At 42.3% G+C, this 27,107-nt stretch overlaps 1 protein-coding gene across 1 annotated transcript in view; it reads left to right on the top strand.

The window, feature by feature from the left end:
* The window catches only part of cemip (cell migration inducing hyaluronidase 1), a 133,924-nt gene that overhangs the window by 49,576 nt on the left and 57,241 nt on the right, over positions 1 to 27,107 (top strand). The window contains exons 2-6 of the mRNA XM_034525649.1: positions 2,532 to 2,721; positions 9,311 to 9,448; positions 13,455 to 13,593; positions 22,822 to 23,058; positions 25,499 to 25,678. Coding sequence (XP_034381540.1) covers positions 2,667 to 2,721; positions 9,311 to 9,448; positions 13,455 to 13,593; positions 22,822 to 23,058; positions 25,499 to 25,678 — 749 coding nt within the window. The 5' untranslated portion in view covers positions 2,532 to 2,666. The remainder of the gene's footprint in view (positions 1 to 2,531; positions 2,722 to 9,310; positions 9,449 to 13,454; positions 13,594 to 22,821; positions 23,059 to 25,498; positions 25,679 to 27,107) is intronic.

Raw genomic sequence — 27,107 nt, 5'->3', positions numbered from 1 at the left:
ACCAAGTGAGTAATTAAAAATGATATGTCATTACATGATTTACAGACTTTTATGCAGCTCCAGTTAGTGCCACTTTTTAAACGATGGGGAACAAATCTTACTGTATTGTATTTGATACATGTTAGATACACAAACAGTTGTGCTACTTGTTTATCTGTGCATACATGTCAGACAATCACAGTTTTTCCCATGCACAGCATGGTGTTAAAAGTGTGTACATAGCAAAGACACATTATGGAAAATAATCATTACTTGTGCTGAACAGTGCACGTGAAATTGAAGAATTTTGCATTGCTGACTGACAACAGAGCTGCCTCTCCAGTCTGCTAAGAGAGACTGGAAAAGCAAAAAATAAATAAAGTAAAAGCCAACTTGACTTGGTTGAGATAAAAGACTCTAACAAAGTGGGGTTAAGTTGGAGAGTGTAGATGCAGTGTAGCACAACACAACCAATGTATGCTAGACAAAAGGAAAGATGGAAGATGAGCAACGACTTTGTGAGTTAAAGCTGGTAGCCATTTTATAGTAATCAAGATTGTGGTCAAATTTGAAGTTCCAAAAAATAGTAAAAGACACAATTTAACTTTTTGCACATAACAGATATCAAGTTATGGTTAATTCAATTAAATTCAGTTTATTTTGTATAGCCCAATATCACAAATTACAAATTTGCCTCAGAGGGCTTTACAATCTGTACACATACGACATCCCTGACCTTTGACCTCACATCGGATCAGGAACAACTCCCAAAAAATAACCTTTGACAGGGAAAAAAGGGAAGAAACCTTCAGGAGAGCAACAGAGGAGGATCCCTCTCCCCGGATGGACAGATGAATAGTCATGTGTACAGAAGGAACAGCATTTACAAAGTTACATAAACACATTACATGAATATGACAATGTATGAATGGAACTCCAATCCACGAAACAGAAGGAGGTAGAGAGGAGGGGGGGCAGGGCATCAGCAGGGCCAACGGGGGAGGCCGGCTCACCAGGCATCAGACACCTCCAGGTCCAATGGACCCTATGAGACGTGAAGTCACAACGACTCCGGGGAGAAAAGCAGAGTTAATAAGGTGCAATGGAGAGATGTAAATTCATCCATAAGGAGAGAGAGAAGAGGATATAGGTGCTCAGTGTATCCTAAAACATCCCCCAGCAGCCTATAAGCCTATAGCAGCATATCAAGGGGCTGGACCAGGGCAAACCTGATTCAGCCCTAACTATAAGCACTATCAAACAGGAAAGTCTTAAGTCTATTCTTGAATGAGGTGACTGTCTGCCTTCCGGACTGAAAGTTGAAGCTGGTTCCATAAAAGAGGAGCTTGATAACTGAAGGCTCTTGCTCCCATCCTACTTTTTAGGACTCTAGGAACCACAAGTAGCCCCGCATTTAGTGAGCGCAGCTCTCTAGTGGGGCAATATGGTACTACAAGCTCCTTAAGATATGATGGTGCATCACCAATCAAGGCTTTGTAGGTGAGGAGATTTTAAATGTGATTCTTGATTTTACAGGGAGCCAGTGCAGAGCAGCTAATACAGGAGTAATGTGATCTCTTTTCTTAGTTTTTGTGAGTACACGAGCTGCAGCATTCTGGATCAACTGGAGGGACTTAAGAGACTTATTAGAGCAGCCTGATAATAAGGAGTTGCATTAATCTAGTCTGGAAGTAACAAACGTGTGAACCAGCTTTTCTGCATCTTTCTCGGTTAAAGATAACTTCTTTACAGTGGTGTTGGATGCCAGGGCAATGCCATCTACAGAAAGCACATCACCAGATCATTGATCTCTGAGGTGTTCAGGGCCCAGTAAAATAACTTCAGTTTTGTCTGAGTTTAACATCAGGAAGTTGCAGGTCATCCATGTTTTTATGTCTTTAAGACATTCTTGAATTTTAGCGAGCTGGTTGGTCTCCTCTGGTTTGATCGATAGATATAATTGTGGTAACCTGTAGTGGTTAAAGGCCATTAACACGTTCAAAGTCTAAAACAAATGAAAATGTGAACAGCGGTGAGGGGTAAGATCAGAGTGGGACTCAAGGCAACAGCTGCAAGGTTCGACATCTTCGACGGCTTCTAATAATGACATGGATGTGTTTACATTGGCGTTAGTAGTAAGCCTGAAGTGTCTCATACGGACCTACAGTATTTTATTTTCTTCTTTTTTTTCAACTTTCAATGTTAACGAAAACTGTAAATAACGACGACCGAGAAGACGACCCATTTTCCTGGAAATGTAATTGGGGATGCAGTAGTTGCATTTAAATATCATTTTGCAGGATCAGACACAAAGAGACAAAGTGTCGGTACTTGGGAATAAAGAAACGGTGACTCATGCACCTCAAAGTGTCTCTGCTGTCTCCCTACATTCAGCAGAAGAATCTACTGTCATACAGACTTTAAATATAAAGCTAAAACCAACAGATAGTGTTCTGATAGACTAGGCCACTGTATGACATGCTTGTCAAACAGCGAGTCACCTATTTGTACATCTCTTGCTGAGTCCTTTGCATTTCAATGTGATGTTCTAGGTACCTTTGGTGGCCTCCCGCTGTGAACTTGGCAAACCCACTGTGAAATCCTCTCTGAAGTGACGCCCACTGGGAGGTCTGAAGCAACCTTGCAAGGCCTTAGGTGTAAAGTTGGTCAGCAGCGGGCTGAGAGAGATGAAGACATGTGCCATGTTTCTGGCAGCTCTGCTGCTCCCCAGCATCCAAGCAGGTGAGTTAAGAATGTTTCTTTTTTTTCTTACTATTTATACATTTTATTTTCTCAAAAACAATGGGCTGAGGATACTAGACATTTACATAAAATACAACTCTATCACCCTATAAAACCCTAAATCAAACTGATTCATTACTCAGTGTTGAATGAGAATTGGGTGTAGGTGAGATGGGTGTGGGTGAGGGGAATGAGAGCAGAGTGGGAGGATCTGAAATGACAGGAGAGCTAGAAAACAGGCAGTTGGGGCGAAAACAATCTGATATGGTGGAATGTTAACCTTGTCTTTCAACACTAAGATCGACCGTTATACATTAACATTCAATTCAATTCAGTTTATTTTGTATAGCCCAATATCACAAATTTGCCTCAGAGGGCTTTACAATCTGTACACATACGACATCCCTGTCCCAGGACCTCACATCGGATCAACATGTGTTACGTTAACCTTGACAGTTTCCCAATGGTTATCACAATGGTAATGTTAAACTTAACCCTTTCACAATGTTAACCAGCGTGAATTTTCTGCATAAAGATACTATGCAAAAGGCCCAAGCAGCAAAAGGAGGATGAGTGGAAATTAGATCATATTGAGCAAGGCAACAACTAATCCTAGCCCTGCTCCATGTGTGGAATGGTGATATTAGAAAAAGCCCATCCACTATAAACTTAACAGACTGGCTTATTTGAATGATGTATTGTTACAAAACTTCATAAAAGATTTTTTTGTTTGTTTCATCTGAAAAAAGACAGTCGGGGCATTGTGGCCCTTCCCTCTGTGAAGTCACCTGCTGTGAGTTTCAAGTGTCTGTTTTTATTGTAAATTAAGGTGCTAAACTAAAGATTCTGGTAAATGGATGCTTTTCTAGTCTTTCGACCACTTAAGGCACTTTAACACTCCATGTCATTCACACACTGATGGCAGGGGCTACCATGCAAGGTGCCACCTGCCCATCAGAACTAACATTCAAACTTAAAATCCCAAACGTGCTCAATTTCAATTGGAAGGTGGTCAAGGCAGTGCAAAAACAAAGAAGCACTGAGGACTGGAGACAACTTTACAACCGGACCAATGCTCGAACAGAATTAGTTTTATACGATCTTGCCACATCCTGTTACATTTCCGAGGGCAGTGGCAGAGACTCAGGAGCAGAGGAATACACAGGACTCGAGGTGACGTGAAAAACCTTTAGTAGCAAAACGTCACATGAGGAACGAGGCACTCACGGGAAGCACAAAGACGATCTGGCCCAGAACAAGGAGTACACACAGACTAAATACACAGGGGAACAACACACAGGTGGAAACAATGAGGGCGGGGCTTGCAATCACACCGGAGGCAGAGGAGTGGCTGAGGGCAGGTGAAGTGAATGAACAGTCAGGGGACACATAGGGAAGGTGCAGGTGATTAGCCACAGGAGGAAACAATCAGGGACAGGAAGTGCATGGAAACAGACAAGGACTTCAAAATAAAACCGGAAACAAGACAGAAGGATTCAGCACCCAGATCTGCTCAATAGGATTTAGTGTTCAGGGCCATATTTCTCATATGTGGCTAACGTGGTTAGCGGGATAATTTTCCGGATGAGATTACACAAGCCAGAGTTTTCAGTTCCTCGAAGCAAGTTTGGAAAAATCACCATAGCAACACATCAAAAATTTGAACCTGGATAATCTGGCCACGCCCCCTGAAGAAAGTGGCAGTTCCTCATTGATGAAGGAGCGATATTAGTTATATTAACGTTTATAGGGAGAGTTCTTATGACGTGATGATGACTTCCTATACAAGCGCTATCCATTCTGCCCACAAGGAACCAATTATTAAATCGAGCCATACATTGAACACCACACATTGACTGTCTCACAGACTGTATGCAGAGCCTTGTTGTACAGTGTGGTACATTGTTGTACATTGTTAATTTTAGCTCGCTAAATAGGACATTTGATCGACTTTGTTGAGCCACGTATGAGCAATAGGGCACCTGGTTTGTTAATATGTTTGTTTACTTGAGCCATTGTTGATGAGTTCCAATATTTCTACTTAAATCATTTAGTTTTTTTTATTTTTGCTGCCATGGTGAGGTGTATTAAATAAACACTATAAAAGCCACAGTAGGCTGTTTGTCGAGTGTACTGCCACATAAACTGTGAGCTCTGGTGTTTTTGGTCTGGTCTACCCTAAACAAGCTCACAGCATGAACACACCACGGCGTAAACAGTAGTAGCCTTTATTGGCCCAGCTGTGTTTTCTAAAAAATTGCGAATGGTCTGCATACCCATACTAAATCCAGATTATCTCTTCAACTACATGGGCCTTTTGAATAATTTCAACGGTATAATATACATAAAAAATGTGTGAGATTAGTTCAAATCTGTATATAGCAGTATATGTGTTACTGGTTTATAAATTGATGATAGAACACAGAACAAAAGAGAGAAACAAGATTTAACAAACACTTCACTGGGATGAATATCTTTTTAAATTACGCATTTGACAGTTTATTCAACTCTATACTATATCATAGTACAATATGTAATATGTCTCTCTGTAAAGTTTGACTTTGATTAAGTGAAGTAATTTTGTTTTACTCCAAATGGAGCATCTATAATTCTTAGGTGATATTGCCATTTTCTCATGTAACACACTATTTATTTCACTTTCATATGACTAATGGTGTTCAATACGTCCACATACAGCAGTAACATACAGTAAATAAACCTAAATATTGTGACCCGTAGTATTAGATCTGCTGAGACTCGAAATGATCTCACATCCTGGCTGTAACTTGAAACACTTCCGGGAGAGTTCACTGGGCTTACCCAGACAAGACACGGGACAATAGAGTGAATGAACAAAGGAAACAGACTTTTAGTTAACACCAGACCACAGCCGCTTACATCCACTGAGACAAGTTCAAAGGTCATTGATCAGGAGTTGGTGGACAGACGGAAACAGAGTAGAACATTCACCATCAGATATCATCTACGAGCATAGATAGGGTTCACCATCTCACCCCAACACCTTATGACAAAAATTCCCTAGCCTTAGGTCATGTCAATGCCCTTGAGCTATGTCCGTATAATTAGGGTCAGGACAACACTAGTATGTCTACTTTTAGTTAAGATTTGTTTTGTCAAACACTATTTCGAAGATCAAGGATAAAGCTTGACAAAGCATGACACTCAGTATGCAAAGTAGTATGCAACTTGGACACAATAGTATAGTGAGTCTTACTAGACTCACTATGCTAAGATTGATAGCTTATTGATCAGAATCAGAACCATTTATTGCCAAGTATGTTACTTACAAGGAATTTGTCTAGGCTGGTGTTGCATAACATTGGACAATAAGACAAATGAGATAATACAAACAGTGTCGCTGCCGGACAATAGTGCAGCGTGCTGATGTTTCCAAAATCTTTTATCCTTGAGTCAGAATATATATATATATATATATATATATAAACATATATATATATATATATATATATATATATATATATATATATATATATACACACATATATATATACATATATATATATATATATACACATATATACACACACACTGAATATAAAATGAAAATAAACTGCACAGGTAATGATAAACAATACTCTACAAAAGTGTACTGTGAGTGTATGTGAAAGTTTCAAGTGTATTTAAGTATGAAGGTATGTGCAGGGGAGTGACCTGTAGGAGATTGTCCTGGGGATGACAGTCAGTCAGTGGGGCACCCAGGCTCTGTTAATGACTGCCGACGGGAAGAAACCGTTTTGTGTGGCGTGAGGTCTTGGTCCTGATGGACCGCAGCCTCCTGCCAGATGGAAGGGACACAAACAGTTTTTAACCAGGGTGAGAGGGAGCTGCTATAATCTTTTTTGCTCACTTCAGGGTCCTTGAAGCGAACAAGTCCTGAAGTGATGGCAGATTGCAGCCAATCACCCTCTCGGTAGAGCGAATGATACGCTGCAGCCTGGCCTTGACAGTTGCTGCAGCGTACCAGTCGTTGATGGAGCAGCAGAGGATGGACTCAATGATGGCAGTGTAGAAGTGCACAGGGTGGGGTGGGGCTGCGTTCTTGCTGAAATCCACTACCATCTCCACTGTCTTGAGAGCGTTGAGCTCCAAGTTATTTTGTCTGCACCAGGTCACCAGATGGTAAGTCTCCCACCTGTAGGCGGACTCATCCCCTCCAGAGATGAGTCCAATGAGGGTGGTGTCATCCGCAAACTTCAGGAGCTTGATGGATGGTGACTGGAAGTGAAGCTGTTGGTGAACAGGGAGAAGAACAGAGGGGAAAGAATGCAGCCTTGGGGGGAACTGATGCTGATGGACCGAGAGGCGGAGAAATGTTTTCCCAGCTTCACATGCTGCTTCCTGTCAGACAGGAAGTCTGGGATCCACTTGCAGGTGGAGTCGTGTTGCTGAGAGCTTGTCATGCAGCGGAGACGGGATGATGGCGTTAAAGGCAGAGCTGAAGTGTACAAACAGGATCCTGGTGTAGCTTCCTTGGAGTCCAGATGCTGGAAGATGAAGTGAAGGCCATGTTTATAGCGTTGTCTACAGACCTGTTTAATCTGTAGGCGAACTGCAGGGGGTCCAGGAGTGGGTCGATGATGGTTTTGAGGTGGGACAGGACTAGGCGTTCAAAGGACTTCATGACCACAGAGGTCAGGGCAACGGGCATGTAGTCATTAAGTCCCGTGATCCAAGGCTTTTTGGGGACTAGTGGTCTGGGGCTGGTTGATGGAGCTGTGGGGGATGGAGTCAGCTCGTCTGCCAGGCGGAGATCATTCATGTTTAGGCTTGTAGTTTGTGATCTGTCAAAATAACTTATTATGACTGGGGTTAACAAACAACCCAAAAGTTCTACTAAGTGGGAGAGGTTGGGACAGTTGTGGTTGTGCCAAACAAAATAAATCAAGATAACAAAACTAGGCCTGGCTAACTACCTCTAAGAGAGAAACAAACAAAATAGCTTCACCTGCTTTTCTAATAAAAGTCCATCAAAACAATACAGAGGCAGCACCAACCAATAGTCTAATGTTTTAGACACAAAGTACCTACATGAGTGCACAAATGTACAGGGTACCTCAAACATACCTACTGTCCTCAACATCCCACCACAAACTTGCACCTCTAGCAGTTTCAGTGGGTACATTGAAACAAAAGACACCCCTGAACTCTTCAGGCCTTCTCCCTTTTATAACGGCCCACTCAGCTGATTGGCTAGCTGGCCTTCTGGAACCCAGGTGCAGCCAGATTGGCCTGTACAGGTGGCCACTGATTGGCACCTGAAAGGAAAACATGGAGGGAGAGGAAAACACAACAATGACACGTAACAGTAGACATACGACATCCCTGTCCCAGGACCTCACATCGGATCAGGAAAAACTCCCCAAAAATAACCTTTCAAAGGGAAGAAACCTTCAGGAGAGCAACAGAGGAGGATCCCTCTCCCCGGATGGACAGATGAATAGATGTCATGTGTACAGAATGAACAGCATTACAGAGTTACATAAACACATTACATGAATATGACAGAAAGTATGAATAATTCGTAGTAAGCATGGACCACGATCCAGACCTCCACAATCCATGAAACAGGCCATGGCGCATCAGCAGGGCCGTCAATGCCGAGGATCTCATTCACAATGGCTTTGCAGGCAGGTAGTATTATTGTGGCCTTTTTGATTTGGCCACCAGTTCAGCCACTGAGTAGCTAGCTTTGAGAGCTTTCTCAGACACATTTGTGGATTTCCTCATTAAAGTTACCTGTTTCTCACCCTACCAAGTGTTATTGTCCCGACAACTCCCAGAGTCAAAGGAACACAACCTCCAAAACAATAAGATGTTGATTCTCGGAGGATTAGTCACAATGAAAAATGCAGGTAGATGTCTGCTACATCTAAAGGCAAAAATGTAAATGGATGAAAAGCTTGCCATGATAGCGCCCTTCTACCTGTATCCTGCTGCCTCCTTGTTCTCTCTCCAAGAACTCAGACTTTAGTGTTTCTAGGTAAAACAAATAGAGATTACTGTGAACACTTTTGGACAATCTCTTCGCAAAGTTATTTATATTGTGACACACATGTATTGTATTGTCTATTACGAAAAGGGATCCTCAGATCCCGTCACATCCACCCTCTGAAAGGTTTTTGATCCAACAACCACTTGGTTTAAAGTTGGCTTACAATGATGACATAACATGAACAACATATGTCTTCATTTTTTTGCACCCTATTGTTTTGTGATATAGTGTACAAATTTACCTCCTGGGCCTCTCGTACAAAAGTGTTGTGAATCTTTTGTGCGAGTAGATTCCATGCAAAGTCAATGCAAAGACGCCAATGGATGCGAATGACGCAAATCTATAACTATACAATGTATGTTTTAGTTGGGTAAAAAGTAAATTATTTTTCTCTAAAAAATGTATATAAAAGTAAGAATTTGTATAAAATGTCAATACTCAAGTGAAGTAATTGTATTTTAGTACTGTACTTGAGTAAATGCAATTAGTTACTTTCCACCACAGTGTTGTGTGTCTCTAGAAGTTAATAGTTGGTTTATTTTATGTCTCATTCAGTATGTCCGGATAAGGAGTCAGGACTGCAGCCATGGATGCCGGGACACAGTGAAGACCACCGTGTTACAATCAGTTATGGCAGGAAGGTCCTCCTCACAACTTCAGCTACGGTCCACTCTATTGAGATACTTAGTGGAGGTAAGCTAGACAATTCCATCTCATATGTATTCTTCACAGTGAAATGGTAGTTAGAGATGTGACATATTTCTGAGTCAAACAGAATTTCTGGATGGGATATCATTATGGGGGGATTTCAATCAAATCCTTGATTTAAATGGGCTGCTTGAAGGTGGGCTTAGCTTAAACATAGCTTAATATGTAGTGATAGAGTACTGATGATGTAGAAAAGACAGTTGGCAAACACAGTTCTATAAAAAGGCATGCTGTTAAAGCTGCATTCTCTCTAATGTCCATCAGGGAACAACTTCTCTGACTGTAAAGAAGTCTATGAGGAAAATTACTCTATTTCTCCCTTGTAAACGTGAGTTTATGGTCTCAATCTCTAGTTCCAAGTCTTCTTCAATACAGCATGATGTTCATTTAGTAAATTATGGTCCATTTAGATTCAAATAAACCATCAAGCACAGTATGCTTTAGGGCGGGGCTACCTTGTGATTGACACGTTGTTACCGCTCATTTTCCAGGTTGGAAGTTGTCCATGTTTTCTTCTTCCAGCTATAACCCTTATACAGTGTGTTTACATTTTGGTCGCCTTAAAATATTCAGCATTCGGTTGTATAATGCTCCACTCTCTTCTGTCACTTCAAATACCAAGATGACGACAGCACAATTTACGAACTCGAGGCTTTAAAAGTATTCCACAAATCAATGGGTTTCGTCACAGTGACTACCTTCACTTATAAACAGTCCGTCAGACTACCTACATTGTTTGATAATGTGTAGGAGGATGAGGACACAATTTATGAATTAGACCTATAATATGTTTTTCTGGAAGCGCAAACACTGTAAGACCCTGTTAGTTTTGTGTCTCTGCTGATCACTCATTCCCTCCACCTGCCACTCCTCTGTCTCCTTGATTAGTTATGCCCTACACCTGTGGTTCCCCCTATATATGCTCCCATTCTTTCCCTTGTCCTCTGCCAGATTGTTGTTTGTTCTCCGTGTGACTTAGCTATCCAGCCTGTGTTTTTGAGATTTTCAGTAAAGTTTCTTTTGTTCACGTGCCTGGACTCCTGCCTTTTTCTCTCTGCGCCTGAGCCATACCCTTCCCCCCGTGTCAAACACAGTTTTCCTCCTTCAAAGATATTGCAATTCAGTTTATTTTATATCGCCCAATATCACAAATTACAAATTTGCCTCAGAGGGCTTTACAATCTGTACACATACGACATCCCTGACCTTTGACCTCACATCGGATCAGAGAAAAACTCCCCAAAAATAACCTTTCACGGGGAAAAAAGTGAAGAAACCTTCAGGAGAGCAACAGAGGAGGATCCCTCTCCCCAGATGGACAGAAGCAATAGATGTCATGTGACCAGATGAACAGAGTTACAGAGTTACATAAACACATTCAATGAATATGACAGAATGTATGAATAATGCGTAGTAGGCATGGACCACGATCCAGACCTCCACAATCCATGAAACAGAAGGAGGTAGAGAGGGGGGCATCAGCAGCGCCGTGGCATGAGACAGGGCCACAGAGGCAGGAGGCTGGCCCACCAGGCATGAGGCCCTGAGAAAAAGGCCAATGAGGCAGGTTCAATGGACCCTCTGAGACGTGAAGTCACAAAGACTCCGGGGAGGAAGCAGAGTTAGTAAGGTGTAATGGAGAGATGTAAATGTATCCATAAGTAGAGAGAGAAGAGGAGATAGGTGCTCAGTGTATCCTAAAACGTCCCCCAGCAGCATATAAGCCTATAGCAGCATATCTAGGGGCTGGACCAGGGCAAACCTGATTCAGCCCTAACTATAAGCACTATTAAAGAGGAAAGTCTTAAGTCTATTCTTGAATGAGGTGACTGTGTCTGCCTCCCGGACTGAAAATGGAAGCTTGTGCAACAGAGGAGGATCCCTCTCCCTGGATGGAGACGCAATAGATGTCATGTGTACAGAATGAACAGCATTACAGATGCAATGCTTGCTTTGACCCATAACATAATTGTCAATTGTTGTGCGTGAAGCTAGCTAGTCACCCTAAATCACATTTGATTGGATGCAATTAAAACCTCACCTATATTATTATTTTTATTTTTATTCAATAATATATCATCCACTTGTACATGATCTAAACTCTAAAAATAAAGAAACTATTACAAAAGTATTATATAAATTAATTTGCGATAAATTGCTCGGTGCTAACAACAAAGCGAGACAGCAACTTCCTTACTGATTCTACAGATACACAGAAAGTCTCTCTACCTCAATATATCAACGACTAGCAACATAAATCACTGTTATCACTTTACAGACAGAAAAATATGCTTTCCTTGTGATTACAAGAAGAAGCAAAAGCATTTACCCGCTAAATCCACACTGATATGCTGGCAGGATACCTTGTGTCCCACACTCAAATCATTCCTGGGGGCTGCAAGGATTGAGAGAAGTGCTCCAACCATAAGGGAAATGAAGAGAAAATGCCAGATTTGGCAGATCTCGCCTGAATTCTTTCTACTAAATACTCTCTAATTTCATTTAATAATAACAGGTAACATATATACAGATATTTACATTTATGAACAGAAGCTCACAATTACTATTGTTATTGTAACACAATAATTATTAAAATAGCCCTTGTGTTTGCTTAGATCAACCATTTTTAGTTTGGGTATGCAATTTTCAAGCCAAGGCCTAAAAATAAGTTAGTTTTTGGGAGGTTGTGTATTTCTCTAAGTTGAAGATGATAGAGAAAAACTAACATTTTACAAGAAGGTACATTAAAGTGATTTTAATGTTAAGATACTTTTAAGAGATATATGAACAGTTAACAGGGACACAGTATTAACCCCTTTTAGAAAATGTTTATTTTTATTTCACTGTTAGTAACTGCTCAACAGAGAATTAATTGAAGGCAGAGCACAGCTGATGGTAAGCTGTTTTCTTCATGCTCGGTATCATTGGTGCATCATATGTTTGGCTACTAGCACATTTGTAACATCCAAACCTACTCAGTGAAGGGAACCAGGCTACCTTAACAGTCAGTTTAGTTTATTACTCTGCTGATATCTACATACCATCCACCAACCCAGCCTCTTCTTCACTAATCACGAATGAAACACAGAATCCCTTAGTCTAAAAAAAATACCCATTAACAATGGATTTCAAATTACGTTTAAGCGTGGATACATTTTAGGGATTGTAATATAGTTATATATAATGTAATATATGCTTATTTTAAAGGATTTGTAAGGTTTTTACATTACATTACATGTCATTTAGCTGACGCTTTTATCCAAAGCGACTTACAATAAGTGCATTAAACCATGAGTCCAAACTCAGAACAACAAGAATTAAGCAAGGGGAGAGTTTTGAAATTAAGGTGCCTTTTTCAGTCTTTAATTTCCCATTATTCAAATTAATGGACTAGTTAAGGGATCTCTGGCTAGCCTGATGTTTGTTGTATTTTTCAGAGTAAAAGCATTGTTTGATATTTCTTGTTTTGCTAAGATATACTGTAATGTCCACAGCTATTTCTGTTTGTAAACCATTATGGTATGTATCAAAGGGTATTGGTGGTATAGTCAGATACCTAAAATGTTCTGATTATTTTATTTTAGCTGCATTCCCTGTTTCTTTCAGTTCTTAAATTATTTTAGGTGGTCTTTGGTAACAACTTGACCAGGGACTACAAATTAAAAATAGCCTTTTGAAGGATTCTGCCATGTTAAACTATTAGTACATTGAATATATTGTTCTAAAGCACAAACAGAGACAATAATGTGGTGAAAGAAGGGGAAGGGCCTCTGCCATTCAGAGAAAAGTAGCACATATAGGAGATGATGTTTAATGTTAAACAGATTGGACTGCAGACCTGGTAACACCTTGGCCAGCTACATCTGTTCTGTGTCTGTGTGGGCACACTGAGCCCAGGGCCTTAAATGGTAAGACAGGTCTGAGGGCACTGGGGCATGAATGACCTGCCAGGAGGCTTACCACCCATCCACCCTCTCTCTCTCCCCTTTAGGAAAGCTGGTGATTGCTGACACCAACCGGGCCATACTGCTTCGAACGAAACACATTCTGATTGGGAATAAGGGAGAACTGCACATTGGAAGCCCAGCTTGTCCTTATAAAGGCAACCTCACCATCTCCCTTTATGGAAGGTATGAAGTTCAGCATGAAAACCAACAGTCTCAATGTCGACTGAAAATGAAATCTATTGCTTTTGTGAACAGGGACATGAATTCTACTAGGACTGCTACTAGCACTGTTTATACTACTACAACTAATGCTGCTATCACAACTACTGCTACTATTACTACTGCATCTACTACTACTACCACTACAGCTACTACCACTGCTACTACTACAGCTACAGCTACTACCATTGCTACTACTACTGCTACCAAGACTACTAATACTATTACTATTGCACCTACTAATACTGCTAATACCGCTACTACTGCTACTACCACTACTACTGCTACTACCACTGCTACTACTAATACTACTACTACTACTGCAACTACTACTACTACTACTAATGCTACTGCTACTACCACTGATACTACTAAATTAAATTTTCAATTAAATTCAATTCAGTTTATTTTGTATAGCCCAATATCACAAATTACAAATTTGCCTCAGAGGGCTTTACAATCTGTACACATACGACATCCCTGTCCCAGGACCTCACATCGGATCAGGAAAAACTCCCCAAAAATAACCTTTGACAGGGAAAAAAGGGAAGAAACCTTCAGGAGAGCAACAGAGGAGGATCCCTCTCCCCGGATGGACAGATGCAATAGATGTCATGTGTACAGAATGAACAGCATTACAAAGTTACATAAACACATTACATGAATATGACAATGTATGAATGGAACTCCAATCCATGAAACAGAAGGAGGTAGAGAGGAGGGGGGGCGGGGCATCAGCAGGGCCAACGCGGGAGGCCGGCTCACCAGGCATCAGACACCTCCAGGTCCAATGGACCCTATGAGACGTGAAGTCACAAAGACTCCGGGGAGGAAGGGGAGTTAATAAGGTGCAATGGAGAGATGTAAATTCATCCATAAGGAGAGAGAGAAGAGGAGATAGGTGCTCATTGTATCCTAAAACATCCCCCAGCAGCCTATAAGCCTATAGCAGCATATCAAGGAGCTGGACCAGGGCAAACCTGATTCAGCCCTAACTATAAGCACTATCAAACAGGAAAGTCATAAGTCTATTCTTGAATGAGGTGACTGTGTCTGCCTCCCGGACTGAAAGTGGAAGCTGGTTCCATAAAAGAGGAGCTTGATAACTGAAGGCTCTGGCTCCCATCCTACTTTTTAGGACTCTAGGAACCACGAGTAGCCCCGCATTTAGTGAGCGTTTTTGTGAGTACACGAGCTGCAGCATTCTGGATCAACTGGAGGGATTTAAGAGACTTATTAGAGCAGCCTGATAATAAGGAGTTGCAGTAATCTAGTCTGGAAGTAACAAACACGTGAACCAGCTTTTCTGCATATTTTTGAGACAAGATGTGCCTGATTTTTGAAATGTTACGTAGATGAAAAAATGCAATCCTTGAGATTTGCTTAACGTGGGAGTTAAAGGACAAGTCTCGGTCAAAGATAACTAGAGATTATTTACAGTGGTGTTGGATGCCAGGGCAATGCCATCTACAGAAACCACATCACCAGATAATTGATCTCTGAGGTGTTCAGGGCCAGTAAAATAATTTCAGTTTTGTCTGAGTTTAACATCAGGAAGTTGCAGGTCATCCATGTTTTTATGTCTTTAAGACATTCTTGAATTTTAGCGAGCTGGTTGGTCTCCTCTGGTTTGATCAATAGATATAATTGAGTATCGTCTGCATAGCAATGAAAGTTTATGCAGTGTTTCCTGATAATATTGCCCAAAGGAAGGTAAATTACATTACATTACATTACATGTCATTTAGCTGAAACTTTTATCCAAAGCGTCTTACAATAAGTGCATTAAACCATGAGTCCAAACTCAGAACAACAAGAATACAATTTCTTCAATAACGTTAAATTACAGAATACTATCCGTAAGTGCCATTTAATTGCTACTAAAGTGCTAAACAACAAAGTGCTATCGGTAAGGAACATTTAAGTGCTACTACGGCTCTACCTTCCCTATTCAAGGTATAGTCGAAAAAGATGTGTTTTTAGTTTGCGACGGAAGATGTAGAGACTTTCTGCTGTCCTGATGTCAATGGGGAGCTCGTTCCACCAATGAGGAGCCAGCACAGCAAACAGTCGTGATTTTGTTGAGTGTTTAGCTCCAAGTGAAGGAGCTACAAGCCGATTGGCAGAAGCTGAGCGAAGTGAACGGGCTGGGGTGTACGGTTTGACCATGTCCTGGATGTAGACCGGACCCGATCTTTTCGCAGCACGGTACGTAAGTACCAATGTTTTGAAGCGGATGCGGGCGGCCACCGGTAACCAGTGAAGGTCGCGGAGGAGCGCAGAACCTTGGTGGAATTCCGTGATTAACGTTGGTGGTCATTGAGGCTTCATCGTTTACAAATACAAATTGAGATCGATCTGATAAATAGGATTTAAACCAACTTAGTGCGGTACCTGAAATGCCAATCGACTGATCCAGTCTCTGTAATAGGATGTCATGATCAATGGTGTCGAACGCAGCACTAAGGTCTAATAATACCAGTACGGAGATGAGTCCTTTATCTGATGCAATTATGAGGTCATTTGTAATTTTCACCAGTGCTGTCTCTGTGCTGTGGTGTTTTCTAAATCCTGACTGAAACTCCTCAAATAAACTATTCTGATGTAGAAAGTCACACAACTGATTTGCGACTACTTTCTCAAGGATCTTAGAGAGGAAGGGAAGGTTAGAGATCGGTCTGTAGTTAGCCAACACCTCTGGATTAAGAGTGGGCTTTTTCAGGAGAGGTTTAATTACAGCTACTTTGAAGGAATGTGGTACATGCCCTGTTAGCAAAGACACATTAACAATATCCAGCAGAGAGGTGCCAATTAAAGGCAACACGTCTTTAAGCAGCCTCGTTGGGATGGGGTCTAAGAGACAGGTAGACGGTTTAGAAGTAGAAACCGTTGAGGACAATTGGTCTAGGTTAATGGGAGAAAAGCTATCCAAATATACAGCCGTTTCCAAGGCCACTCCTCTTGATGACAGATCGGCAGTAGTTGAGGGCAAGAGATCATCAATCTTGCCTCTAATAGTTCAAATCTTTTCATTGAAGAAGTTCATGAAGTCATTACTACTGAGGTCTATAGGAATACACGGCTCCACAGAGCTGTGACTCTCTGTCAGCCTAGCTACAGTGCTAAAGAGAACCCTGGGGTTGTTCTTATTTTTCTCTATTACTGATGAGTAATAAACTGCTCTGGCATTACGGAGAGCCTTTTTATATGTTTTAAGGCTGTCTCGCCAAACTAAGCATGATTCTTCCAGATTGGTGGAACGCCATATAGTTTCGAGCTTTCGTGAAGTTTGCTTTAGGTCGCGGGTCTGAGGGTTATACCAGGGAGCAAACCTCCTTTGACGGTGTACACTCCGGGAGTATAAACTCAAAAGTTATGAGGTAATGCTCTGACAGAAGAGGGTTCTGTGGGAAGACCGCCAAATGCTCAATGTCAATGCCATATGCAAGAACAAGGTGAAGGGTGTGGCCAAAGCAGTGAGTGGGTTTCTGTACTCTGACAGAAGCCAATCGAGTCCAACAATGAGATAAATGCAGTACTAAGGCAATCATTATCAATATCCACATGAATATTTAAATCTCCTACAATAATAACCTTATCAGTTTTAAGGACTAAACTTGATAAAAACTCTGAAAATTCAGATATAAATTCTGAATATGGACCTGGTGGCCGGTACAGTATAACAAATAGAATTGGCTGTAATGTTTTCCAGGTTGGATGTGAAAGACTAAGAACAAGGCTTTCAAATGAGTTGTAGTTTAGTTTAGGTTTAGGATTCATTAATAGGCTTGAGTCAAAGATGGCTGCTACTCCACCTCCTCGGCCGTGCCTCGAGGAATGTGAGTATTAATATGACTTGGAGGAGTTGATTCATTTAGGCTGACATATTCTTCATTGCTCAGCCAGGTTTCAGTAAGACACAATAAATCAATGTGATTGTCTGATATTAAATCATTTACTAATACAGCTTTAGATGACAGAGATCTAATATTTAGGAGTCCACATTTAATTATCCTGTTATGTTGCACTGTTGCAGTAGTGATGTTAACCTGTATGAGGTTATTTTGTATGACTCCTCTTCTGGTTACTTTTGATTTAATTAATTTAAGTGGCCGTGGGACAGACACAGTCTCTATAGAGTTAAGGTTAAGGGTGGGTAACTGCTCGGATGGAAGTGCAGAGAAGGGTGGAAGACTACAACTCTGCTTCTGCTTCCTGATCTGAACTCTGGGTCATGGATTAAGTCCGTTAATCAACTTGGCCATGTTCGCAGAAATGAGACGTGCTCCATCCCAAGTGGGATGAATGCCGTCTCGACTCATCAGATCAGGCTTTCCCCAGAAAGTCTGCCAGTTATCTATGTAGCCCACATTGTTTGCTGGGCACCACCTGGACAACCAGCGGTTGAATGACGACATGCGGCTATACATGTCATCATTGATCAGATTGGGGAGAGGGCCAGAGAAAACTACGGTGTCCGACATTGTCTTGGCATAAGTACACACCGATTCCACATTAATTTTAGTGACCTCCGACCGCCGCAGTCGGGAGTCATTACCGCCGGCGTGTATTATAATCTTACTGTAACTACGCTCATCTTTAGCCAGCAGTTTTAAACAAGATTCAATGTTGCCCGCTCTGGCCCCCGGGATGCATATGACTTTGGTCCCTGGCTTCCCTATCTTCACGTTTCTGACTATGGAGCTACCTATAACCAGAGTGGGTTTCTCAGCGGGTGCGTCGCTGAGTGGGGAAAACTGGTTCGAAACGCGAAGAGGTTACACTCCTTACACTGCTACTACTGCAACTACTACTAATGCTACTGCTACTACCGCTGATACTACTACCGCTACTTCTACTGCTACGACTACTACTACTGCAGCTACTACTGCAACTACTGCTAATGCTACTGCTACTACCGCTGATACTACTACCGCAACTACTACTGTAACTATCATTACTACAGTGCATCTGAGCTGTGTGTCCACTGACTTCTGGGACTTCCTGTATCTTGCTGAGTATATTCTTTAAAGAGGTTTCTCTGCTTTATTACTACTGTATCTGCTGTATTTAGTTATACTAGAATGCTAGTCTGTACTGTCTTTGTAATTTGAACACTTTGAGCTGCGATTTGTTGCTTTTTTACACAAGTGTCTGAAAAGTCAACCAAACCAGCTAGGATTTCAGTATTTGCTCTGTAATCCAAATCTACTAGTGACTAAACTTTATTCTACTTTTTACCTCGAGGTAAACTGATCTTTGTCCTTAATCAGTTTGGCAAGAATTTCACATTCTAGCAAACTGAGACTTCACTGTTAGCAAGGATCACCTGCTTACCAGTATCGATCACTGAGTGGGCAATTCCTTCAACGACCTGTGGGCGGGCTCGACACAGCTGTAACCAATTACCGCCAACTCGGGTGTATAACCAGGTTGGGGCTTGTAGCGTCAGCTGAAGCGTCAAGGAAGACTCCTCGCATGAAGACTCGGAGGATAAAGACCTAGGAGTCTTTCGTTGGAGTCAAGACTCGGAGGATAAAGACCTAGGAGTCTTTCGTTGGAGTCAAGACTCGGAGGATAAAGACCTAGGAGTCTTTCGTTGGAGTCAAGACTCGGAGGATAAAGACCTAGGAGTCTTTCGTTGGAGTCTTCGTGGTGGCTGAGGGCGGCTGAGTATAAACATTTCCCTGTGATAATGTGTTTTCTCCTCATACCTGTGTGCACATCTACTCGTAGATATTATAGACCGCGGACTCGGTCACACATGTACCAAAATCCTTCCTCTCTTATTTATCCCACCCGCTCTACACAGACCCAGCGCCTCGTCACTGGGGGCCTCTGGAACTGCCAGTCAGCTAACCGCAAGGCGGACTTCATCTCTGGTTTCGCTATCAAGCAATCGCTGGACTTCCTTGCTCTCACTGAGACCTGGATTACACCAGACAACACATCAACCCCTGCTGCTCTCTCCTCGGCCTTCTCCTTCAGCCACACACCCAGACCCTCTGGTCGGGGTGGTGGCACAGGTCTACTCATCTCACCCAAATGGAGTTTTGCTCTCTACCCGCTTCCATTTACCCCACTGTCTTTTGAGTTTCATGCAGTGACGGTTACTCATCCGGTTCATCTAACCATTGTCGTTCTCTACCGTCCTCCTGGTTCCTTTGGAGACTTCTTGGAAGAACTAGACGTCCTCCTTTCAAACTTCCCAGAAAATGGACCCCCGCTCATCCTTCTGGGTGACTTTAACATCCAGACTGAGAAATCATGTGACCTGCTACTCTTACTGTCTTCCTTTGCTCTCTCTCTCAGTCCTTCCCCTCCTACTCACAAAGCTGGCAACCACCTTGACTATATTTTCACCAGAAACTGCTCTACAGCAAACCTCACTGTAACTCCACTTCATGTTTCTGACCATTTCTTCATCTCTTACTCTCTCCCACTCCTTGGAACTGACAACCCTCCCACAACGGACTCTGCACCTGTCCGTCGCAACATCCGCTCCCTCTCTCCCTCCTCTCTGGCCTCCTCTGTTCTGTCAGCCCTCCCCTCAACCGATTCCTTCGCACTTATGCAGCCTAACTTCGCCACTGACACTCTTCTCTCTACGCTGTCGTCCTCTCTTGATTCTCTCTGTCCTCTTACGACTCGAAAGGTCCGCAAGTCCTCTCCGGCTCCGTGGCTGTCCAAACCGGTGCGCGCCGAGAGAGCCTACAATGCGAGCAGCGGAAAGGAAATGGCGAAAATCCAAACACGGCAGTGACCTGCTTGCCTATCAATCTCTTCTCTCCTCCTTCTCTGCGTCCATCACTGCAGCCAAAAGTTTGTTCTATCAATCCAGAATCGAATCCTCTTTATCTAACCCTAAAAAGCTCTTCTCAATTTTTTCCAACCTCCTTGACCCCCCTGTTCCCCCCCCTCCCTCCACCCTTCTACCAAGCCACTTTGTTGACTACTTTACAAAAAAGATAGACGACATACGCTCTTCATTTACTAATCCATCTTCCTCAACTACACCTCCAGTAACTTCACCTTCTTCCCCCTTGTTTTCCTCTTTTATCCCCCTGTCTCCCAATCAAGTTCTTACCTTGGTAACCTCTGCCCGCCCAACCACCTGCCCGCTTGACCCCATCCCTTCTCACCTTCTCCAGTCCATTGCTCCGGACCTTCTTCCCTTTCTCACCCATCTTATTAACACCTCCCTCTCAACCGGCTGTTTCCCCAACTCTCTGAAGGAGGCAAGAGTCAACCCTCTCCTGAAGAAACCCACTCTCGACCCATCTGAAGTCAAAAACTACAGACCTGTCTCTCTCCTTCCCTTCCTCTCCAAAACTCTAGAGCGAGCTATCTTTAACCAAGTCTCCTCCTTTCTTCACTGTAAGAACCTTCTAGACCCCCACCAGTCTGGATTCAAGACAGGCCACTCAACAGAGACTGTCCTCCTTGCTGTCTCTGAGCAGCTTCACACTGCTAGAGCAGCCTCTCTCTCCTCTGTCCTCATCCTTCTAGACCTTTCCGCTGCCTTTGACACAGTGAACCACCAGATCCTCTTGTCCTCCCTCCAGGACCTGGGTATCTCAGGCACCGCGCTCTCACTCTTCTCATCCTATCTCACCGACCGCTCTTACCGGGTAACCTGGAGAGGATCTGTGTCTGAGCCTTGTCCTCTGACTACCGGGGTCCCTCAAGGTTCAGTCCTTGGTCCTCTTCTCTTCTCTCTGTACACCAACTCTCTTGGCTCTGTCATTCGCTTGCATGGCTTCACCTACCACAGCTATGCTGACGACACCCAACTGATCCTCTCGTTTCCCCAATCTGAAGCACGGGTAGCAGCACGAATCTCTGCCTGTCTGACCGACATCTCTCAGTGGATGTCCGCACACCACCTGAAAATTAACCCGGACAAGACTGAACTTCTCCTCCTTCCAGGAAAAGGCTCTCCCACCCACGACCTATCTATTAACTTCAACAACTCAGTGCTGGTTCCGACTCCGACTGCCAGGAACCTCGGAGTGACGCTCGACAGTCAACTCTCCCTGACTGCCAACATTGCCGCAATAACACGCTCCTGTAGGTACATGCTGTACAACATCAGGAGAATCCGACCCCTTCTCACTCAGAAGGCGGCACAGGTTCTGGTCCAGGCTCTGGTCATCTCACGGCTGGACTATTGCAACTCCCTCTTGGCAGGTCTTCCTGCTAATGCCATTCGACCTCTACAGCTCATCCAGAATGCAGCTGCTCGGCTGGTCTTCAACCGACCGAAATTTACCCACACTACTCCGCTCCTCCGCGACCTTCACTGGTTACCGGTGGCCGCCCGCATCCGCTTCAAAACATTGGTACTTGCGTACCGTGCTGCGAACAGATCGGGTCCAGTCTACATCCAGGACATGGTCAAACCGTACACCCCAGCCCGTTCACTCCGCTCGGCTTCTGCCAATCTGCTTGTAGCTCCTTCACTTTGAGCTAAATCACGACTGTTTGCTGTGCTGGCTCCTCATTGGTGGAACGAGCTCCCCATTGACATCAGGACAGCAGAAAGTCTCTACATCTTCCGGCGCAAACTAAAAACACATCTCTTTCGACTATACCTTGAATAGGTAGCACTTAAATGCCATAGTAGCACTTAAATGTCCCTTACCGATAGCACTTCAGTAGCACTTAAATGGCACTTACGGATAGTACTTTGTAGTTTAACTTTATTGAAGAAATTGTACTTGCTTGATTCTTGTTGTTCTGAGTTTGGACTCACGGTTTAATGCACTTATTGTAAGTCGCTTTGGATAAAAGCGTCAGCTAAATGACATGTAATGTAATGAATACTACTACCGCTACTCCTATTACTACTTCTACAACTGCTACTACTACTACTGTTTCTACCCCTACTACTACTACTGTTACTAACCCTATTACTACTACTACTGCCACTGCTGCTACTGCTGCTACCTGTAGTACTACTACTACTACTACTACCACTACTGCTATAGCTGTATTACTAAATGCCACCTCACTGAGCTGCTAGCATGGATGTAGACTTTCAGTCTAGTTGAAGACATGAATATGGAGACGTCTGATGTAAACATTAAGATTGTGAACAGGAAGACTGAAGCAGACTTTCTTTCCTCAAATGTCATTTTTAGAAATACATACATTATTAAAATGTTCATAATTCTCCCATGCTGTTCTTAGATTGGATGCCATTGACAATGAACACAGCTACTTTGGGAGGAAGTACATTGGTGTGGGGACAGGAGGGACACTAGAGATCCACGGAGAAAAGAAGCTGTCATGGACATTCCTTAACAAGACCCTCAAGCCCGGAGAGAGCAACCAAAACAACTATCTGTTCCAGAGAAGCTGGGGGAGCCGAGGCATCATTATCCACGTAATCGACCCCAAGACCGGAGAGGTGCTGCACAATGACAGGTAAGGGTCCCCTCAAAGCAGAGGCTGCGTCGCGGCTGTTGAACAATCATGAGACTCTTAATTAGAGCAGAAATGGTGTGTTGGCTGACATCTAGTAAACTCTCTAACCACACGGTTGTAGTGAAGGATACAAACGTGAATCTAATGGCTCTGGCTTGATTTCATGCACATATATAAATTGTAGAAATGTATGTCATTCTTAATATCCTTTCATGCTTAATTATCCAACATATTTTTTATTCCAAATAAAGGTCAGCTACACTTTTATTGTAGTAAATACATGAAGGTAATTTTTAGATGATGAAACAAGGCATTGGACTGCACCCAGTCTTCTCTGATTTACTGTCATCAGACTCTGATGACACAAAATGCACTTTTTAAACCACAACACAGTTGATATGCAGACTGAGTCAACTGCTAGATAATAGAGCAATAATTATAAATGGAAAGATAGCAAACATTGCTTTGAAATGGGATAGTGTTTTACTAGTTCGACTTATATTTGATCATTGCTGTGCTCATTAGTAGTTATTTTAGCTTCCATATTTCATCCAGGTACACTACCTGATTTTTTTCCTTTAAATTTATTATTAATTCAATTCAATTCAGTTTATTTTGTATAGCCCAATATCACAAATTACACGGGGCGCATCAGCAGGGCCAACGCGGGAGACCCTATGAGACGTAAAGTCACAAAGACTCCGGGGAGGAAGGGGAGTTAATAAGGTGCAATGGAGAGATGTAAATTCATCCATAAGGAGAGAAAGAAGAGGAGATAGGTGCTCAGTGTATCCTAAAACATCCCCCAGCAGCCTATAAGCCTATAGCAGCATATCAAGGGGCTGGACCAGGACAAACCTGATTCAGCCCTAACTATAAGCACTATCAAAGAGGAAAGTCTTAAGTCTATTCTTAAATGAGGTGACTGTGTCTGCCTCCCGGACTGAAAGTGGAAGCTGGTTCCATAAAAGAGGAGCTTGATAACTGAAGGCTCTTGCTCCCATCCTACTTTTTAGGACTCTAGAAACCACAAGTAGCCCCGCATTTAGTGAGCGCAGCTCTCTAGTGGGGCAATATGGTACTACAATCTCCTTAAGATATGATGGTGCATCACCAATCAAGGCTTTGTAGGTGAGGAGAAGAATTTTAAATGTGATTCTTGATTTTACAGGGAGCCAGTGCAGAGCAGCTAATACAGGAGTCATGTGATCTCTTTTCTTAGTTTTTGTGAGTACACGAGCTGCAGCATTCTGGATCAACTGGAGGGATTTAAGAGACTTATTAGAGCAGCCTGATAATAAGGAGTTGCAGTAATCTAGTCTGGAAGTAACAAACGCGTAAACCAGCTTTTCTGCATCTTTTTGAGACAAGATGTGCCTGATTTTTGAAATGTTACGTAGATGAAAAAATGCAATCCTTGAGATTTGCTTAACATGGGAGTTAAAGGACAAGTCTCGGTCAAAGATAACTAGAGATTCTTTACAGTGGTGTTGGATCCCAGGGAAATGCCATCTACAGAAACCACATCACCAGATTAATGTATTCTTATCAGTGAACAAATATATCAGAAATGCTCCAAGCCTGTGGGTGGGCGGGCTGAGTTAAGGTTTTCGAAGAAAAATTATTGTCAAAATCCTGCAAACCTTGGAAACCCTCCCTAACTGGGCTGCCAAGCAAATAGTGTCTCGGTGCTCCTGTGCTGTTTGCATGTATTTGAATGAGCTAATATGCAGACATCTGGCATGAAAATATTATGTCTTCAGAGAGTTGGTGGTAATTTAAGAATATTTATAGGGGGTCTCCACTCATTTATTTTGAAAATTTAAATAAATCAATGACAAATAAAGCTCCCCTACATGTCATCTTCGAAAGTAAATGCAAAAATGTTCTTTCTCTTTGATCCCTAATTTTTAGTGGTACACCACTTAAGTTACAAGTAATATATTATTTTTAAATTTTTCATGCCAATTATCGGTGCCTTAACGGCAAAGTAAATTTACTATTTTCTTGCCTTTTAACATTTTCATTACTTTTTATATCTTATGTGAAACAGGTTCAATTAAACACACACAAACATGGTATGTTTGCGTTGTTAAAGGATGCAGATGAGTGTTTGAAATAAGCAGAAAAAACCCTTGCCTCTACAGTAATGTACAGCTCTGTTATTAGAATCTCCATATTTATTCAGGATGTAAATTAGTGCTAGTAGAAGTGAGGATTACTGACCCATATATCACTTGTCTTGGCAGAAACCCAATGATGAATTTATTAAGATATGGGAATTAGACCATCATAGATGTTGGAGGTTGATACCTGAGTACCTAGGGCTGTTTTACATGAAGAGTGGTCTTCAAAATGCATGTTCTGGCCCGTCTTTGTTTTAGGATGAATGGACGCAATAATGATTTTGTTCTCTTTCAACCTCCCTTCACTCCCACAGGTTTGACACATACCGTAGTAAGGAGGAGAGTCGTCGCCTTGCAAAGTATGTGGATGGTGTGGAGGCGGGGCTCATACTGGCCATGTTGGTCAATGACGAGGGCTCCAACAACTTGGAGGACTTGGCCAAGAAGAGCCTCTCTAGGCTGGGCAGCCAGCACATCAGCACTCTGGGATTTCGGTGAGCTCCAGAAATATTGATTTTTAAATATCATGACATCACATTGTGATGGAAACTGTAATCATTAACAAGGACAACATTAATCTTCATAATCAAAAAATGTATAGATTTATAGAACAACCAATTCAACACTTTGTTAGTAACACCGTGTTTGTCTGGTGGAATAACTTTGCTCATCTTTGCAGCTAAGATGTAGACAGAAAAAATAAGCAAGAGATCACAGAGGTGGATATTTGTTATTGAATATATTTTAATGAAACGTTTCATCATCACCTCAAATTTCCATGGACTAACAATGGCGACATGCACATGAGATGTGTGTCTCATTAAGGTGTAATGAAAAAAATTTCAACATGATCACCGGTGCAACACCGTGACTACATTTTGCCAACACTACATCTAACTTAACACAAATAATGAGTGAGGTGAGTGAGGTGAGGTGAGTGAGTGAGGTGAGGTGAGTGAGGTTAGTGAGTGAGTAAGGTGAGTGAGTTAAGTTAGGGAGGTGAGTGAGGTGAGGTGAGTGAGGTGAGGTGAGGTGAGGTGAGGTGAGGTGAGGTGAGGTGAGGTGAGGTGAGGTGAGTGAGGTGAGTGAGTGAGGTGAGGTGAGTGAGTTAGGGAGGTGAGTGAGTGAGGTGAGTGAGTGAGTGTGTGTGGTGTTTGTCAGGAATGATAGGGTCATGGAAAGTGTAGATGTTTCAAAAGTTCTAACAAAAAACTGACTGTTGGATATGGGACATGGCATAGTAAACCACAAGCTTGGGTGAATGTGTTTTGTTGTGCATGACACTCGTCAACTACAATGACAGATACCTTGTTGTGGGCTGAGAGAAGATGCTGGTCCATTGCACTGTTTGATTGTATTGTATTGTATTGTATTGTATTGTATATTGTGTTGTATATTTGTATTAAGTTGTATATTTGTATACTGTATTGTATTGTATTGTGTTGTATATTTGTATTAAGTTGTATATTTGTATACTGTATTGTATTGTGTTGTATATTTGTATTAAGTTGTATATTTGTATACTGTATTGTATTGTATTGTGTTGTATATTTTGTGTAAGCACACTGAGAGTCACCTTACCAAGTCAAATTCCTTGTTTGTGCAAACTTACTTGGCCAATTAAACCTGATTCTGATTCTGATTCTGGTTAATCTTGGCCATGTAAGCCTTGAGGTTCGCCTCCAGGCAGGCTTAGGGAACCTAATGCTGCTGAGGACACTGCTGGAAACACTCAGGTTTCATAACGACATCAGTGCAGAGCACAAGTTAACATTCCATCTCCCAATTTGCACTTTGTTCCATGGTTGTGGATGCTTTAGAGCAGCAGTAACAAGGGGCCCACTTGATTGATTGTCAAGGTCATAAAGAGACCCCCAGCCATGGACCGGTTTTGTGTAAGACAATATTTTCACGGACAGGCTT

This window comes from Cyclopterus lumpus, chromosome 3 (assembly GCF_009769545.1).
Source record: "Cyclopterus lumpus isolate fCycLum1 chromosome 3, fCycLum1.pri, whole genome shotgun sequence".
In the NCBI taxonomy this organism is placed as follows: Eukaryota; Metazoa; Chordata; class Actinopteri; order Perciformes; family Cyclopteridae; genus Cyclopterus; species Cyclopterus lumpus.
The sequence above is the reverse complement of the archived record's forward strand: the minus strand, read 5'-3'. Positions and strand labels throughout refer to the sequence as shown.